The following is a 17,097-nucleotide window of genomic DNA, read 5'->3' on the forward strand; positions in this document are numbered from 1 at the left end:
GTGGTGGGGTTTTTTTTCACTTCCCTCCCCCCCTTTTTGGTTGTTTTTATGTGCACACCAGGGTGATTGGTATGTTCGTATGTCCATGTTTAGCATTTAACATACTACACTATGGCCAGTTTTTCTTGTGTTTGCTTCTCTCCTGCATTCATTGAGGGGATTTTGATCTGACCACGGACGGTGCTGATTGGTCCAATACCTCAGAGGCCCTGGCAAGGGTTTTTTGCCATCCGCTTATATCTTTGGAGTTCTGGTAAGAGCAATCATAGCTCATTTGGAACAGCATCCACATTTATACTGAATACCTACTACTTTGGGAATTTGGACTTTTATTTACTGGATTCGTTTTTTATATTTTTGTTGGTGTTAGGTCACACTATTAATTCACTCCAACACATATAACCTTTGTTTTAGCGCAGTTTATTTAATTTTATTTATTTCTATTTTTGCAGCACTGGTGATTTGGATTTATCACCCAGTAGGGTTATCTTAGCATTACAAGAGAAGTATGGGTTTGGATTTTTTTTCCGATTTATACTTACCTAGGTGGATGCAGCATCGATCCAATGCTGCATCTGTCCCCTGGCGCCTCTGCACTGAGAACCAAGCAATCGAACACGGCCGATCGCTTGGTTCCTTGGTTCTGACAGCTTCCTGAGCAGAGAGCTGCTGCCTGTCAATCAGTGGCTCTCCACTCTGCCTCCTCCTTGCTCACCGGAGCGCTGAGCTGTGAAGGGGGTGGGCAGCGGTCAGCTCAGGCTCTCAGCGGCTCGCTGAGAGGCTGAGACAGGTGTCAGCCCAGGCACCTGGCAGATCCCGAATTCCCCTGTCGCGATGACGCGGTGCCTGGACGGACTTCTGTGACATCAGTAGAGAGCGGATTTCAGCCCACTCTCTGCTGAAGATGGGTCACAGGAGTGCAAAACGAATTGCACTCCTGTGATCCATAGAAGTACAGCCAAACAAGCTTTGGCTATACTTCTCCCTTAATTTATTTGATGAACTGTTATATGAAATTTTCTGTACTTTATTTGCACAAATTTTCCCCCGTCCTTCCCCACTGCCCCTTCTTTTCCTCCTTCCCTCCATCCTTCTTCCCTTCCCCTCCTCCCCCTTGTTCTACCTTTCCCTTTCCATTTAGAACGTGATATTTTTGATGAACCTTAAATCTTAATGTCTAATATGAGGTAGCTTATGTAGGACTGGGTTTGGTTCCCCACGGGCCTAGCAGGTTATTTACCACCAACATCTCAGGTATTTTTTTTTATAGGTGGTTGATCGATGTATTGTTGATCGACATTAAGTAGTTGATTATGTTGTAAAGTTCTTGATCCGTCCTTTTTTATACTCATCGTGGATATGCTATGTTTGCATGTTACGTTTTTTCAATAATGTATAATAAAATACTATATAATACGCTACTCAGTAAACAATGTTTCATACATTATTATTATTCATGATTTATATAGTGCCAACAGTTTACGCAGTGCTTTACAATGTAGAGGGGGGACAGCACAATTACAGTACAATACAGAAGGGACAGGAGGGCTCTGCTTGTAGAGCTTACATTCTAAAGGGAAGGGGTGGTGGTACAAAAGGTAATAGATGCGGGGAGTGATTTGATGGGGTTGTTAGGTGGGTGTGGGATAGGCTTACCTGAATAAGTGAGTTTTCAGGGATCTCCTAAAGGTGGACAGGTTAGTGGCTGATCGGATATACAGGGAATACATATTCTTGTATAGGATTTCTGAAAAGAATCTGAGGTTTGCCCACAGGTTTGCGCACAAAACACATCGGCCAATTAATTGGATCCAAAGGTCAGGACACACTGTGGTTGGCTAAATTGTGGGTTTGTTTTTAAGTTTATTTTTTAATATTTGTGATATCTTTAAAAAAATTGTTATATGTGTATTGTTATATTTTTTGTATGAGTTTTGAATTGGTGTTAATTACTTATTTATTTTTTAACTTAACTTTTTGGTAATAAAGATGTTTAACTTTTAAACTTAATGCATTGTGGTGCCTATATAGTCCTCATTTAATATTTTCAATTTAATCAGAATGTGGCACATTCCTATTGTTCTTGTATCCACAGTGAAACCCTGTGGTGATACAAATAAACTTTCTTCTGTCTCTGTTACACCCAAGGATGTATATTGTCCTACACATGCTAGTATTTATCGTATTGGGGACAGTGCCTCCTGAGGGTATATATTCCATAACATTCTATCCCCACACACAAAACTTGAAACACTGATCGGTAGTCACTGTAAGACTGTCCCCGAGACAGAGAGAACACAACCATATATAATCTGTGAACCCAAGCTGCTTTGCTAAGGGATGGGTGAACGGTTCAGCCCGAGCATAAGTTCGGGCCGAAATTTAGCTGTTTGGGTGTCCGACGAACAGCCGAACAAACGGGTCGTTCGACCGTTTGTTCGCCCCCCCGAACCGACCACAATGCATTGCGGCGCTAAACAGTGCATTGCAAGCCCTGATTGGCTGAAGCAGTGAAAGCTTCAGCCAATCCGGGCACAGAGCACTGTCAGAGTCATGATTGGACACTGTCATCATGACTTTATCTAATCTTGGCTCATTCCCACCCCACAGCATAAAAGTATTCTTTCAATGGCAGCCATTTTTAGTGTGATTTTGGCGTGGAGAGAAAAAGAACAGGGCACTTTTCAGTGCTATTAGTTAGTTGGTGTGCTATACTGTGATATTTTGCTTCAATTGTCAGTGTACAATATTAGTTTAGTGTCAGTCTAGGGATAGTGTGAGTGTAATGAGGAGGGCCATCATTCAGCTTTGCATAGTATGCAGCTAGAGTAGGGACAGCTCAGTTTCAGTGTAGTGTAGTGAGACTATGTCATTCATACATACATTAGTGTAGAGTAGGGACAGATCAGATAGTTTCAGTGTAGTGCAGTGAGACCGTGTCAGTAATCTTTAAATTTGTGTAAAGCTAGAGTAGGGACAGGTCAGATAGCATCAGTGTAGTGAGGGTTGAACACCGTCTATTTGATTGCGTTACTGCTAGTTTAATGCCATTTACTTCTGTGTGTGTTATTGCCAGTTTAATGCCATATAGTTTTGCGTGCGTTACTGCCGGTTTAACGCCATATAGCTTTGAGTGAGTTACTGCCAGTTTAACGCCATATAGTTCTGTGCGTCACTGTACGTTTGGTGCATTAAAGTGCACCAAACACCTCTTTACATTGATTAAAGTGCATCTACGTACAGATTTCAACTTCTTTACATTTGCTTATAAGCACCACCCCCTCCCTCCCAATAATGTCTGGGAGGACAACAAGGAAAGGCAGATGTTCCCTTGGCACTGTAAGGGTGGTGGTCAGTCTTCAGGCAGGGCATTATTTCCTCTGTTTAGTGAGTTTTCCCGTGCTATCCAGCCACAGCATGCAGAGGAGGTGGTGGACTGGCTTACTAAACCTTCCTCATCCTCCTCATCCTCTGTCACGCAAGCAGAGACAAGTATACAGTCCCCTGCAGTAGCCAGAGTGGATAAACCTGCCTCCTTGTCCACATCTATTCCCGCCATAGCCCCAACATCAGCCATTGACTAGTCAGCTGAGTTATTTGACCACAGCGTCAGCCACTGCTCCTTGATGATGCCCAGCCATTACTGGATTCAGATGTTGGTTCTGAGTTTGAAGATGACAGGAACATGAGCCTAGAGAGAGGGAGGAACACTGGTAGACAAATTGGCATTCATGTTCCCCAAGTTGCAGCATATTGCCAAATTGTCTCCAGTGGTAATTATGAAGATGGAGGAGGAGATGATGATGATGATGATGAGGTCACTGATGCGACTTGGGTGCCAGATAGAGCAGAGGAGGAAAGTGAAGGTGAGGCGGCACAACCCCAAGGTGGCCGACATCAAGAAAGAGTAGAGAGCAGCCACCCTATTCCATCACAGCTGTTATATCCCGGCCCACTCCCCAAAGCTCAGCTGTCTGGGCCTTTTTCAGCACATCTGCAGCAGATCGCACTGTTGCTATCGGCAAACTGTGTCTAAGGCACATCAAACGTGGCAAAAACACCAACCATTTGGGTACCACATGCCTAACAAGGCTTTTAACGTCCAACCACTCAGCCCGTTGGCAAGAGCACCTGAAAGCCACACAAAAGGGGCACAAATCTGTCCCTCCTCCTCCTCCTTACCCACTTCAGTCTGCCCCTGCGATACCGAGTCATTACCTTTCATCAGCCTCCACTGACAGGGATGATGGTATAGCACAGGGTGTCCCAGGTCCTAGCAGCACATCTGCCAGCAGCACACCACCAGCTGTAGACTGTAGCCGGCAAATTTCTCTGCCCCATCTGCTGCAGCGGAAGAAAATACTGTCCCTGCCACCCACATGCCCAGTGTCTGAATGCAAGCCTGTCAAAGCTGTTGGCTCTCTAACTTCTGCCTTTCAGCCTGGTTGATTCTGCCCCCTTCCGTGAATTTGCACAATGTGCTGTACCACAATGGCAGGTTCCCAGTCGCTACTACTTTTCACGTAAGGCCGTTCCATCTCTCTACCATCACATAGAAAGGAATGTTCTGGCATTGCTGGGCAAGGCAGTCAGCCGTAAAATCCACCTTACTGCTGACACTTGGTCCAGCAAGCATGGGCATGGACGATATATATTTTGTTCACAGCACACTGGGTAACGCTGCTTGCAACTCGAAAGGATGCAGGACAGGGCTCAGGGCTGCAGCTTGTTGTGCCCCCACGTCTCCATACAGCTAGTGGGGATGATGACAGACCTGTGAGCTCTACCCCCTCCTCCTCTGCCACCTCCATGCTCTCCTCTGCAGAATTGTCCTATGAATATCAGGTACCCGCTAAGCGTTTAAAGGGCTATTCCCAGAGTCAGGCTAAAAGGTGCCATGCAGTGCTTCAACCAGTGTGTTTAGGGGACAGGAACCACACCGGAGCAGAGATTCTTGCAGCTCTGCAGGGACAGGCCCAGATGTGGTTCACATGTCCTCAATTTGGTGGTGCAGAATTTCCTAAGTACCCAGGGTTGCAAGATGTACTAAAGCAGGCCAGAAGAGTCTGTAAGCAAGTAAAGGTGCAAAGAACTGGATATCTCTATATTACCATCTAGTTAATGACAAAGGGTAATTATGACTATTAAAGTCCATAATAAGTCTATCTGAGCAAAGCAAGTTCAATAAAGAGTTAAAAGTCCACACAGATGGCTGCCTTCCAAAAAGAGCTGAAACCAAGCCCCAAAGATCTGCAGAAAAAAACGAGGAAGAGAGGCACCTCTAAGTGCAGTATGTAAACTGAATTTAATAAAAACACTGTACAAAAACACTCACATTTGGTGGATTAAAATAAAGCATATCATGTGATTGAATTCCTGGAGGAGGGGAGTCCGTCAGATCAGTCACTGCATCGCTGTCTCCTGCTGTGCGTACGGCTGTGCTTGAGCCACCGCTGAAGCCGGCCGCGGTGATGAGATACTCCAAAGCGAGGCCTGGAACGCTGGTGGAAAGCAGGCGCGGGGCTGTGACGTCACCGGGATGCGACGCGTTTCACGAGCGTACGGGCTACGATGTCACGGTAGCCGCGCTCCTTCATCAATGCTTGATGAAGGAGCGCGGCTACCGTGACATCGTAGCCCGTACGCTCGTGAAACGCGTCACATCCCGGTGACGTCACAGCCCCGCGCCTGCTTTCCACCAGCGTTCCAGGCCTCGCTTTGGAGTATCTCATCACCGCGGCCGGCTTCAGCGGTGGCTCAAGCACAGCCGTACGCACAGCAGGAGACAGCGATGCAGTGACTGATCTGACGGACTCCCCTCCTCCAGGAATTCAATCACATGATATGCTTTATTTTAATCCACCAAATGTGAGTGTTTTTGTACAGTGTTTTTATTAAATTCAGTTTACATACTGCACTTAGAGGCGCTTCTCTTCCTCGTTTTTTTCTGCAGAAGAGTCTGTAGCCATTTCAGGCGGTCAAACACAGCCAGTGCTCGGTTGGCTGAAATTCAGGGGGAATTCCACCTGCCCGTAAACCGCCTGATTTGTGGCATGACCACCAGGTGGAACTTTGGGAATGCTGCAGTGGTTATACATGCAGCAGAGGGCAGTCAACCAGTACCTGTGCCAGTACGGCACGACGACAGGCTCAGGCCGCCTCAGCTTTTTTTCCCCACGCCAATGGCTGATCATTAAGGATGCATGCACTGTATTGTCACCACTTGAGAAGGCCACAAGGATGGTGAGCAGTGACAGTGCATGCATCAGTGACACAATCCCTGTTGTGTTTCTGCTGGAGCAGACACTGCATGGCATTATGGACAGGGCACTGGAGGCAGAGCAGCAGGAGGAAGAGGAGGACTTCCTTTCCTCTCAAAGCCCCCTTTATCCAGACACCATCATTCCTATGTCACAGAACACACAGGAGGAGAGAGGGGAGGAGGATGAGGAGGAGGATTCTGCCACTTTCATAGGCTTTGAAGAAGGGGAAGACATGTGTCAATCTGTAAGCGATGCCTTTCCAACCCCTGGACCCTTGGGAGTAGTACATGGCTGGAAGGAGGAAGTTCCAGATACTGTCATCCTGAGTGACCCCGAGGAGTCTGCTTTTCAAGCCTCTGCAAATTTGAGGCGCATGGGCAACCTCATGCTTCAAAGCCTGCGAAAGGACCCAAGAATACGCGGCATAAAGGAGAAGGATGATTACTGGTTGGCAACCCTCCTTAACCACCGTTATAAGGGGAAGGTCTCAGAACTCTTCCTGTCCCCACAGAGAGTGCAGAAGATAAAATCTCTTGAGGACACGTTAAAGAGGATTTTATTGAACATTTTTCCAGACTCCAGTAAGTTACAGTGTGGTGGAAAACGTCATTTTGAGTCTTCTGCTGGTCAAGAGAGAAGTGTTGGAGAAGGCGTCGGCCTAAGTGAGGCATTTCAGAATTTTTTTAGTTCTCGCCGCCCAGGGCTTTCAGCTTCCACATCCCATCGACAGCATCTGCATCACATGGTGGACTATTACCTCGGTGCTAAGACAGAGATGGAGAGCTTTCTAGCTGATGGTACACTGACTTACTGGGTCATGAGAATAGACCACTGGCCAGAACTTGCCCAGTATGCTATTGAGTTGTTGGGCTGCCCTGCATCCAGCGTGCTTTCTGAACAGGTCAGTGCTGCAGGAGGTTTTGTTACTGATCATAGAACGCGTCTGTCCACAGACTCAGTGGACCATTTGACTTTTATAAAAATGAATCAGTCCTGGATTACCAGCTATGAACCCCTGGATGCCGATGTCACTGATTAAGTCTTTTTTGGGATGTGGAATCTCTGCAGGACTTCAAGGCTGCCTAGCTTTGAGGGTGTTCAATCATTTCATCTGGAAGAATGTTTTTGGTATAAGTTTCATGGAAACAATTAACACCCAAAAAGACCAATTTTTCAGCACCTGTTTGAAAGGTGCATATCATTGCAATTTTTTACAGCAAGGCCAATTCGTGCTTTCATCAAGAGTACCTCTATAGGGTTACGGTGGGAAGGCGCCACCGTCACCCAAAGACCAATTTTTACGCACCCATTACTTCTATCCAAGGTCAAAGTGACACCAGAATGTATCCAAAAATCTCTAATCTTGTCCCCAGTGCACTACATTGTAATCTCATCATACACATTGGCTCCCCAGCTGTTACTGAGCAAAATAAAGGCAGTTTGCAGGGAAAATGGCATTTTTTTGGCTTTATAAATGCAATTATTGCTGCAGCAGATTCTAGACATGGTACAGATCTGCCACTTTACACGTATACTAAGGGGACCCCGCAGGCACTATATTGGAAGGAATTTTTAATTTTTATGCTTTCACTTTAAAAATCACTGCTCATTTAAAAATGACGTTTTTCACAATTTTTTTTTTATTGATACATGTCCCCCAGGGCAGGACCTGGACCCCTATAATCATTGCATGCCAAATTACTTGCATATAAGACTTCAAAATGGGCACTTTGGATTTTTGATGTTAGGGTCCCATTGACTTTAATGGGGTTCGTCATTCGGGTCCGAACTTTCGCGGTGTTCGAAAGTTAGGGTGCGAACCGAACAGGGGTCCGTTCGGCCCATCCCTATTGGCTAACTAGAGAGCTGTCCAGGATTGTCATATCCAGCCTGAATCAACAGCAGCTGTAGGTGACTGGAGAAACTTCCAGAAATACGGGGCTCTCGCAGAGAGAACATCAGTATAAACTTGTGATGGCCAGGATTAAGCTATCCACAGTGAATTTACCAGCAGCTGTTTATAGTTGAAAAATCTTTCAAACGAACACACAGCAGAGCTGAAGAAAACACGTCCAGTCCCTGAAGGCCACTAGCAAAAACTGAGGCATGTTGGTTGTGAGCAGAGTTAAACTGTTCTAGCCAAGTATTTTTTGTTGCAAGTGTCTGTTCCTCCTGTAGGTTGCAGTGTAATATGAATGTTTAAGGCTTCCTGTGTCATTCAAAGGATGTGAAAAAAAAAATTGCTTAAGTAATACAATTATAACCGATGATCATCATCATACATGGAAAGGATTTGTGCAAACATCGACAGATCTCGAAAATTAGCACCTAAATATTTATTGCAAACACAGAGTAGCGTGCAACAAAGCAATCATTTTTACCTTGCTGGGATCTGTTAAGTGACAGAGAATATTTCCTGCTTTTATATCACCATGTACATACTCATGTTCATGTATGTATTCTAGGACATCCAACTGAAATACAAGGAATAACCAGTCCAGTTAAAACAATTTAAAAAACTTTAGCACACAAAGCATAGTCAAAAAAAATTTAGAAATCAAAGTGAAAATAAGGACAGCAAAAAATAACCTGTTAAGGATGAGACGCTATACCACTCACCTTTACTTGAATCTTCCTCGCGCTGTGTTTTTTTTAAGGATATTTCCACACTGGTACATGCCCCAAATACCAGCAAGACACATTGAAAAATTGCTGGAATAGATCAACTTTCCAGCGTCACCCTCATGAGCCGCTCCTGAGCAGATCACCAATTACTGAAGCTATAGTTAAGCTTTCTGAAAAAAAGTGCAGACTGAGTTGCACCCTGATTATATAGGTGCACCCATCTCCAGGACCTGAAAAAGCATTTGTAAGCCCACTACCAATGCAGAAATAAAGGCAATGCTTTTATTTTCATCTAAATGGACTGTGATAATGGGTCAGCTAAGAAAAGTATGCTTGTGCAGGATTCTGTTTTAAAGACATACAAGTTTATTTAATAAGCCAGCTCAAAAGGCAATCATTTTGTTCATTGTGCTCGAACTTCTAGAAAACGAATTTAAGTGAAAGATAACGGGTTCTTACAGGTCACTTTACTCTAAATATACGGCTTTGCCTTATTAAGTAAACCTGAAGATATGAAATAAATGAAGTAAAGTTATGTGTGTGTATTTAATCACTTCAATACTGGGCACTTTTACTTCCTTCCTGCCCAGGCCAATTTTCAGCTTTCAGCGCTGTTGCACTTTGAATAACAAATGTGCAGTCCTGCAACACTGTACACAAGTCAATTTTTAGCATTTGGTTCACACAAATACAGCTTTCTTTTGGTGGAATTTAATCACCACTGATTTTATTGTGTGCTAAATAAACAAAAAACAAAATTTGCAAATAAATAATTGTTCTTCATAAAATTTAGCCTGAAATGTATTCTGCTACATTTCTTTGGTGAAAATAACCCAAATCAGTTTATATTAGTCTGTAGGAAAGTTAGAGTGTCCATAAAGTATGGTATTTATCTGAAAAATGATCAATTCTGATGTACTGACGGCTTATCTAATTTTTTGAGGCCCTAAAATGCCAGGACAGTAGAAATACCCCCCCCCCCCTCCCCATGACCCCTTTTTGGAAAGTAGTCAGTCCAAGGTTTTTAGCAAGAGGCATGGCTGATTTTTTTTTTGAAGTTGTAATTTTGTTATATTTTTTGGAAAATTAAGAAATGAAAAAAAATCACAATTTTCTTTTTTTTTTGCATATTGTCACCAGTGCAGTACAACGTCATCATATAACTGGTGTGGGACACTGACTGATAACAGTATGAAAAAAATAAATAAAAATGACATTGCTGTAAGCAAGCTTTTTACTGAAGGAAACATATTCATTCAGTATGTTTTGTTGTGATTAGCTGTGGTTGGTCAAAGCTAATCACATGGTATAGATGGGCTGTGATTGGCCCTGTCTGTACCATGTGATCAAATTGACCAATCACAGATAGCAACACAGTTGTACACATTGGATGGCATAAAAGAAAGCCATCCATTGTGTACAACTGTCATGTGACCTGCTGTGACTGGTACTCTGATCAGTCCCCTGTTCGGGTTCTTCCCATTCATTCTCTACTTATTTTAATTTTTTTCCCTCCAACCACTGTTTCTGGGTTGCTTATTGTAAATCTAGAGTGTTTCTTAAACTTACCATACGTATGCCAATTTGCAAGACTGCTTGAAGTGGCAATCTGCCACTGTTATTTTTCTGTAAATTCTGCAAATCGGAACCAAGGCGATCTATGACCATGAATCTGTAACTGTTCAGAAAGAAATCAGGATGAACAGAATATGGCAATTAACACTGCTTAGAAGAAGAAAATAACAGGCATCAAGCATACTGTATGTAAACTAACTTTAAGTGAATCGATGAGGATAGCAATATGCATGCTTTCATCACTGATTTAATTTTTTAAAGGTGCAGGGATGTCATCCTGTTCAAGGCCTTTATTCCCAATAAGTCAGGTGCAAGGAAAAAACATACTGCCGGTAATATCTGAACAGTCAAAGACACTGATCTGCATACTTTTTCCAGTTAAGGCAACTAACTAGATGATAAAGCCTGCATCTAAATGAGAGCTCCACGGTATGTACTTTTAACAGAAGCAGTTGTCATAATTCTATCTGCTCAGGCTCACTTTAAAGTATAAAATGTATCTACCCAAATGCATTCACCTAATGCCAATTTAGAATAAAAGTGTATGCGAATGTAAAGCCTAAATTACATTTCCTACAAAATGATGTATATACATTGAATTTGCAACAAAAAACTGCATAACAAATCACTTACTTATATTTATTTATTTAAGCCTCCAGTGCCAATAATAAAACATCTCTCCAAGGCATCAGATTGCAAGTAAAGATTGCTGCTGTGTTTGTGTGTGAAAGCAGCAGCCTCTCTGCAGTGGTTCAGCTCAGAGAGCAGCAGCTTTCATCTCCATCCTATGGTCAGGGGAAGAAGAATTTCTGCTGGCGTTCAATTAAACAAACATCAAAATTAGGATATTGAAAATGTAGTTTTTGTTTTGCTGCAAATTCAATTTATATACATATGTAGTAATAATCTTTATGTGTTTATGGTTTCCTTTGCAGCCCTGTTAAGATCTTGGCAGAGAAAAGTCCTCCAGTATTCTTGCTGCCTAATAACATTTGGCTCCACTAAAGAATCCTCTGACACAAAGACAGTTCCTGACAGGGCCATTGATAAAGCAGTACAGCCAGCCTTCCTGTACTGTGGCCAGTCCAAAAGGAGGGCCCAGGCACCTGCCAAGCAGAAGGGCCAGCAGTATTGCCTTATTGCTGACTCTTGTGCAGTGCTGCCAGCTTCTACTTTTCTTTTCTTCCTCCAGCTGCACTGCAGGGGGATCAGTTCTCCTATCTGCGCCCCCTTCCTCCTGCTGTCTGGGACCCCGGTGTGCCCCTTTCCCCCACAGTGTTGCCGTTTTCCCTCCTCTCCTGCCGGCAGCTGCTAAGGGCATACAGGCGGGTTATTTCAGGATGTTGAACGGGGGCCTCACCATCCTGAATGAACCCACCAACCTGAATGAACACAGTGAGCGATCAGTACTCACTGCCTTTGTGCTGCTATTTACTTGAATAGGTCTTGTTCAACGGGGGTATAAATTTCTTTTTTTTTTATAATCATATCCTTTTTATTGATTTTTCAAGTTATACATTGTTCATCGTAACCGGTGTAACGAACAAAAAACACATATTACAATATATGTTTCCCCATATCACCATCAATAACAAAAATATCTTACCCTTCCTTTTTCCGTTAGTCCCTCCCCCCTCCCCTGTTCCCCTATTCACCCTCCCTCCTTCCCACCAGTTGCTTATATTAAAATAGTCGTATCCTAAGCTTGGCAAGACTTAATACCCCAATAAGAATACTGTGCACACTACTTATTCCCTAATATCTGTTCCCTCGTGCAAATCTTCCTCTCCTCATTACGATTTTATATTTCCCTATTCTCTCCCTGACACCACATACCCCAGATCCCTATGAACTTCCCATAGCTTCCCCTTCTATTATAAATTGTCCTTTCTATTCCCACTAGTGCGTTCATTGTACTAACCCATTCTTCCGGGGTAGGGGGCGTTGTTGATAACCATGCTTTTGCGATCAGTTTCCTGGCCTGGTATAAGCATCGTACGATTGCTATTCCTGTGTGGCCTCTCCCCATATCCTCTTTAATTAGCCCCAGGACACAAACCTTAGCCTCGAGCTCCAGCCTTATCCCAAGCCTAGCCTCTATGATGTTTAGGATCTCGGTCCAGTACCTAACTAGCTTCGGGCACCTCCACATAATGTGTATAAGATCGCCCGTATCTAAGCATCTGGGGCATTTGTCGTCTGGTCTACGACCAATTCTATGCAGCCTCTTGGGGGTGTAATAGGCTCTGTGCACAAGCAAGAGGTGTGACGCCTGCTGTGACGGAGAGAGGGACACCAGTGGACCAAGCTCCAATATTCTCCTCCACTGATCATCGCTCAACTCCCCCACATCGGCCTCCCACCCCTCTCTTGCGCGCGAGAGTGGGGCTAGACTAGTTGCCCTGGTCGTTAGTTGGTCATAAATTCCCGATATTAGCCCCTTAAGGCTATGTACCCTTACCACCTTATTAAGAAGTGATGCACTACACCATTCCAGTGCGTTAGTCTTAAATTGCTTGTCTAATGCGTGCCTGATCTGGAGATAAAAGTAAAATGATTCCTTGGGGATTCCAAACTCCTGTCTCAGGTCCGCAAAGGATTTTAGTATATTGCCAACGTATATTTGTGTTAGCCTAGTTATTCCCACCCTTTCCCACATCCTGTTTACTCCTATCGCCTGCATTTCTTGTAGCTGCCTATTCTGCCATATAGGTGCGAACTCCGTAACCCCCTTAGATCCCATTTCGATCTTTACTGACCGCCAGACTTTTATAACCAGTTTGTTTGTTGGAGATGAGCAGGGGTATAAATTTCTACAATGGCTGCAAAGCATAGCATCACAGCAGTTGTGTTTTAGCAATAATATTATTTTTGTATTTTTGGAGGAGTGGGGCCCTGTCAGGTAGGCTGTACTGGGCCCTATGATTTCTATCAGCAGCCTTGGTTACCGATTGCATGAACCACAAATAATTGGAATGGCTGAAGTCTTTTTGTAATAGGTCATGTCCATTGTTTTAGAAGTTTTATGTACAAGTATGAAAATGCAATCAGTAAACTACTCCTAATCATTTACTAAATTATTTTTTTAGATAGAGATCGTGTTTTTAAAACATACTATTTTATTATGCGCATTCATCTAATCAAAAAAATGAAACCACTTCAATAACCAAAAATTTATCTCCTGAAAGATCTATTCTTCTTTAGCAGTCATATAACCTGATGACTGTAAACGTATTCAATGTATGCCCACTTTCAAATAAGTGACTTTTGTTAAAGGAGATGAAAAGTGAACACAATAAGGTATGAAATTCCTAGCGGATGTCCTCTGCAACTTGACAAGAGGTGGGTTTTAAGGCAAAGGAGTTGGGCTTTAAAAGTGTCACCTTGCCCATTCTCTTGATGGAGCCCCCAGCCCCCGCTGAAACCTTTGCATGTACCTGCTCCTACATAAAAAAAAGAAAAAAAAAAAAAAAGGAAAATAAATTGTACCAGATAGAGTGAGGACTCCTTATAATAGCTACAGAAGATATATACACCCAGGAAGTAAAGTACAAACATCTGACTAAAAGAGTTCTCAGGACAGTTGAAACAATATAAGGTTGCTTGGGGGGTTTAGGTTTAGATAAAATAGAGGTTAAACCCCTGGAAGTTATTTTTGTTGCCTGGGTCCCATTATGGAGATTTTTCTTCAATTTTGGACAACTCGAAATTTTGGATTTTCCATTATTTTAAGTCCCAGAGACAATGGTCAGATGGAGAGGGAAAATCTCCCCAGGGTGACTCAGACAGTAACAAACACCATAGATGATATGTTTTCTGTATTTTTTTTTCTTTGCTACAGTTTTTGACCTCATTAATCTTTTGTGGTTTATTGGTGGTGTTCTGGCTAGTTCTTAAACTGAGCTATAATACAGTGTCACCATAAGCCAAGTACCCTTCTGCAGGGATGGTAATGGCAGTGTACCAAATTAATTAGACTGACTTTTTTTTTTGCTAAAAAGGATATATAACAACCCCCTTCACTACACTATCCAAAACTTTTGATACATTTAAGTTCCCAGCAACTGCAATATCAATTTTAGATGGACTGACCGTTTACCTTTTTATAGATTAGACATGGTGAGGATTATGTCATTAAAACACATATTCTAACAAAGCACTATTCATTAAAAGTGGTGTCTGTTAGAATAAAGATTCTCTTTGTAGCCATTGAGATGCTACTAATGTGTTCTTACAGAAGCTCTTAGTTAAATTCTGTAGCCTGAAATTATTTTTGCATATATTGTTAGTTTTAGCTTTGGTTTAGCTCATAAATAGCCTGAGAAAACATCTGTGTCTTCACCAATTAAAATGCCAGTGTTCTAACTTCAGCATCTGGAGGTTTAATGAACTGAGATGACCCCATAGGAGCTACTGGGTGACTGAATACTGCACCCCCCTGCCAGCACAACATGCTTACCTTTTTGCATTGAATGTTGTTTCCCCAGATCCCCAGTATTTGGGAATTCCTAAATAATCCAGCTTGTGGCTCTGAATCCATTTAATAACTAAAATCAAACAAACCAAGTATGAATACCACAAAATATATAATTTAAATTTTTTTTTACTTAATTTTCTTTTTTTTCTTTTCTAAAATGCATTTGAATGTGACCAGTTTATTGTTGAACATATACAGTGCATATCAATACAAAGCAATATTTAAACATGCAACTCTGAATGTAAATAAAGAAACAGAAAGAACTAGCCTTAAATAAAATCTATCCCCCAAAAATTTAACATATAGCAGTTTACCAGTGCTCAGATGTGGTTGTTGCATTTGTTTTCATTTTTCATGCTAAGAACATTTTTAGTAAGTGAAGATTTGGTTTGGTGATGCTCCAGCCCTTTCTACCCATGACACAGCTAAGGCCCTGATGGAATGAGCTTTAACATCGGAAGCTGCCATCATGGAGGAGACCGGATAAGCTTCCATGATGGCCGATTTCATCCATCTAGCAATTGTGCTTTTTGTGGCCCCATGCTTTTTTTAGGGCCAGAGAACAGGATGAACATGTTGGTTAATATTCTCCATTCTTTAAGGCATTTTATTTATGCTAGTAAGCATCTTCTAACATTGGTTTTGGTAAATTATTCACATTCTTCAGATCTCCGCAAAAAGAAGGTATTCTAATCCTTTTGCAATCTATGAAAATCAAATATCATCAAAAATTCCTGACCACCAGCTATGGTGGTCAGGAACCTTTTTACAATACAATCTTCTACCAAGCCCAACTTTAAAAACATGACAAGGCCACCACATGAACACTCAGTATTAGGCACAAAACTGAGATCTGTGCCTTCCAATGGGAAATCAAGGAATGCCAGAACATCTATATGGTTATTGATTTTTCTGTAACATTTTTTCCAAATCTTCATGTAAATTATGTTAGTGGATTTCTTCCTACTATCCATAATCGTATTGATCAACTTTTCCAATAATCTGTTGGCTTTGAGAATTGCATTTCAGAAGCCAGGCCATCAGAGAAAGAGGTCTATAAACAGATGCATTCCTGATCCCTGATGGATAAGGTATGGTCTGCATGGCCACGTCCAAGGTTCCATAATGCTCAGTTTGTGCAACCCCGTGAACCATGCCCTTCTGGACCAAAAAGGTGCTATTAGTATCACCTTTGTAGAGGATGATTTCATCTGCTGAATGACCCTCGCAATTAGTTGAAATGGGGGAAAGGCATAGATAAACTCTCCCTTCAAGGGTGTGATAAAGCATCCATCCCCATCCATCTATGTAGTGAAAAATAGTTTCCTGTCTTGTTGTTTACTTGGGGAGGCAAAAAGGTCCACCTCCGGGATCCCACACCTTTCCGTGAACCAACTGAAACTTCCTTGTTCAGGCTCTATTTTGTTTGTGAAATCTTTTTCCTACTCAGGAGATCGGCTAAGGAATTTAGTTCTCCTTTTAGATGAATGGCCAAGATGGGTGGAAGAAAAGAAAACTTTTGTCCAAAAGAGGATTTCATCAGCAATTTGCATGAGATGTTTCTATCTTGTGCCCCCATTTGTTAATATAGGGCACCACAGTTATTTTGTCTGAAAGCACTTGAACACAATTTCCTTTTAAGACTGTCATGAATGCCATTGGTGCCTCCAAAATAGCTTAGTTCCCTAGCATTAGATGAACTATGAGCCCAAGTTTCTTTCCATTTTCCCTGTGCCATGTGTGGCTCCATGTGGGTGCCCCAGCCCCCATGTGCTTGCATTCTTTATTATTCTTAGGGGGCTTGGTTGTGACCAAAGGCATCCTTCCAGCAGGTTATTTTGGGTATAGCCACAAATTGATGGATTTTTTTTCAGTGTTTCCGGAACTTGCACCATCAAATATAAGGAATCTTGCCGGCTGTCCCACACGTAAAGTGTAAAGTTTGGAAGACATCTTATGTGTAGCTTTGCCCATTATACTCCAGGGATAGCTGCCATTATCAGCCCTAGAAGTCTCATCAGCTCCTGAATCGATGTTTCTGAGCCCAGTAAGAGTTTGAGTTGCTTATCGCAAGCAGCTATCATTTTTTTCTTCTGTCAGTCATTGAATTGACAATGTAACCCAAGCATTTAACCTTTTGTGCCAGCCAAAGCTGAG

The 17,097-nt window shown here is 42.5% G+C and overlaps 1 protein-coding gene across 2 annotated transcripts in view; it reads right to left on the reverse strand.

Annotated features, from left to right (window-relative positions):
* VRK2 (VRK serine/threonine kinase 2) overlaps nucleotides 1–17,097 on the reverse strand; it is a 205,847-nt gene that overhangs the window by 159,718 nt on the left and 29,032 nt on the right. For both annotated transcript variants that reach the window (XM_073628115.1, XM_073628114.1), the window contains exons 5-7: nucleotides 14,923–15,010; nucleotides 10,458–10,566; nucleotides 8,645–8,737 (exon numbers count right to left, since the gene is read on the reverse strand). In XM_073628115.1, the coding sequence (XP_073484216.1) occupies nucleotides 8,645–8,737; nucleotides 10,458–10,566; nucleotides 14,923–15,010 (290 nt within the window). The remainder of the gene's footprint in view (nucleotides 1–8,644; nucleotides 8,738–10,457; nucleotides 10,567–14,922; nucleotides 15,011–17,097) is intronic.

The sequence above is a fragment of the Aquarana catesbeiana genome, linkage group LG04 (assembly GCF_042186555.1).
Source record: "Aquarana catesbeiana isolate 2022-GZ linkage group LG04, ASM4218655v1, whole genome shotgun sequence".
Lineage (NCBI taxonomy): Eukaryota > Metazoa > Chordata > Amphibia > Anura > Ranidae > Aquarana > Aquarana catesbeiana.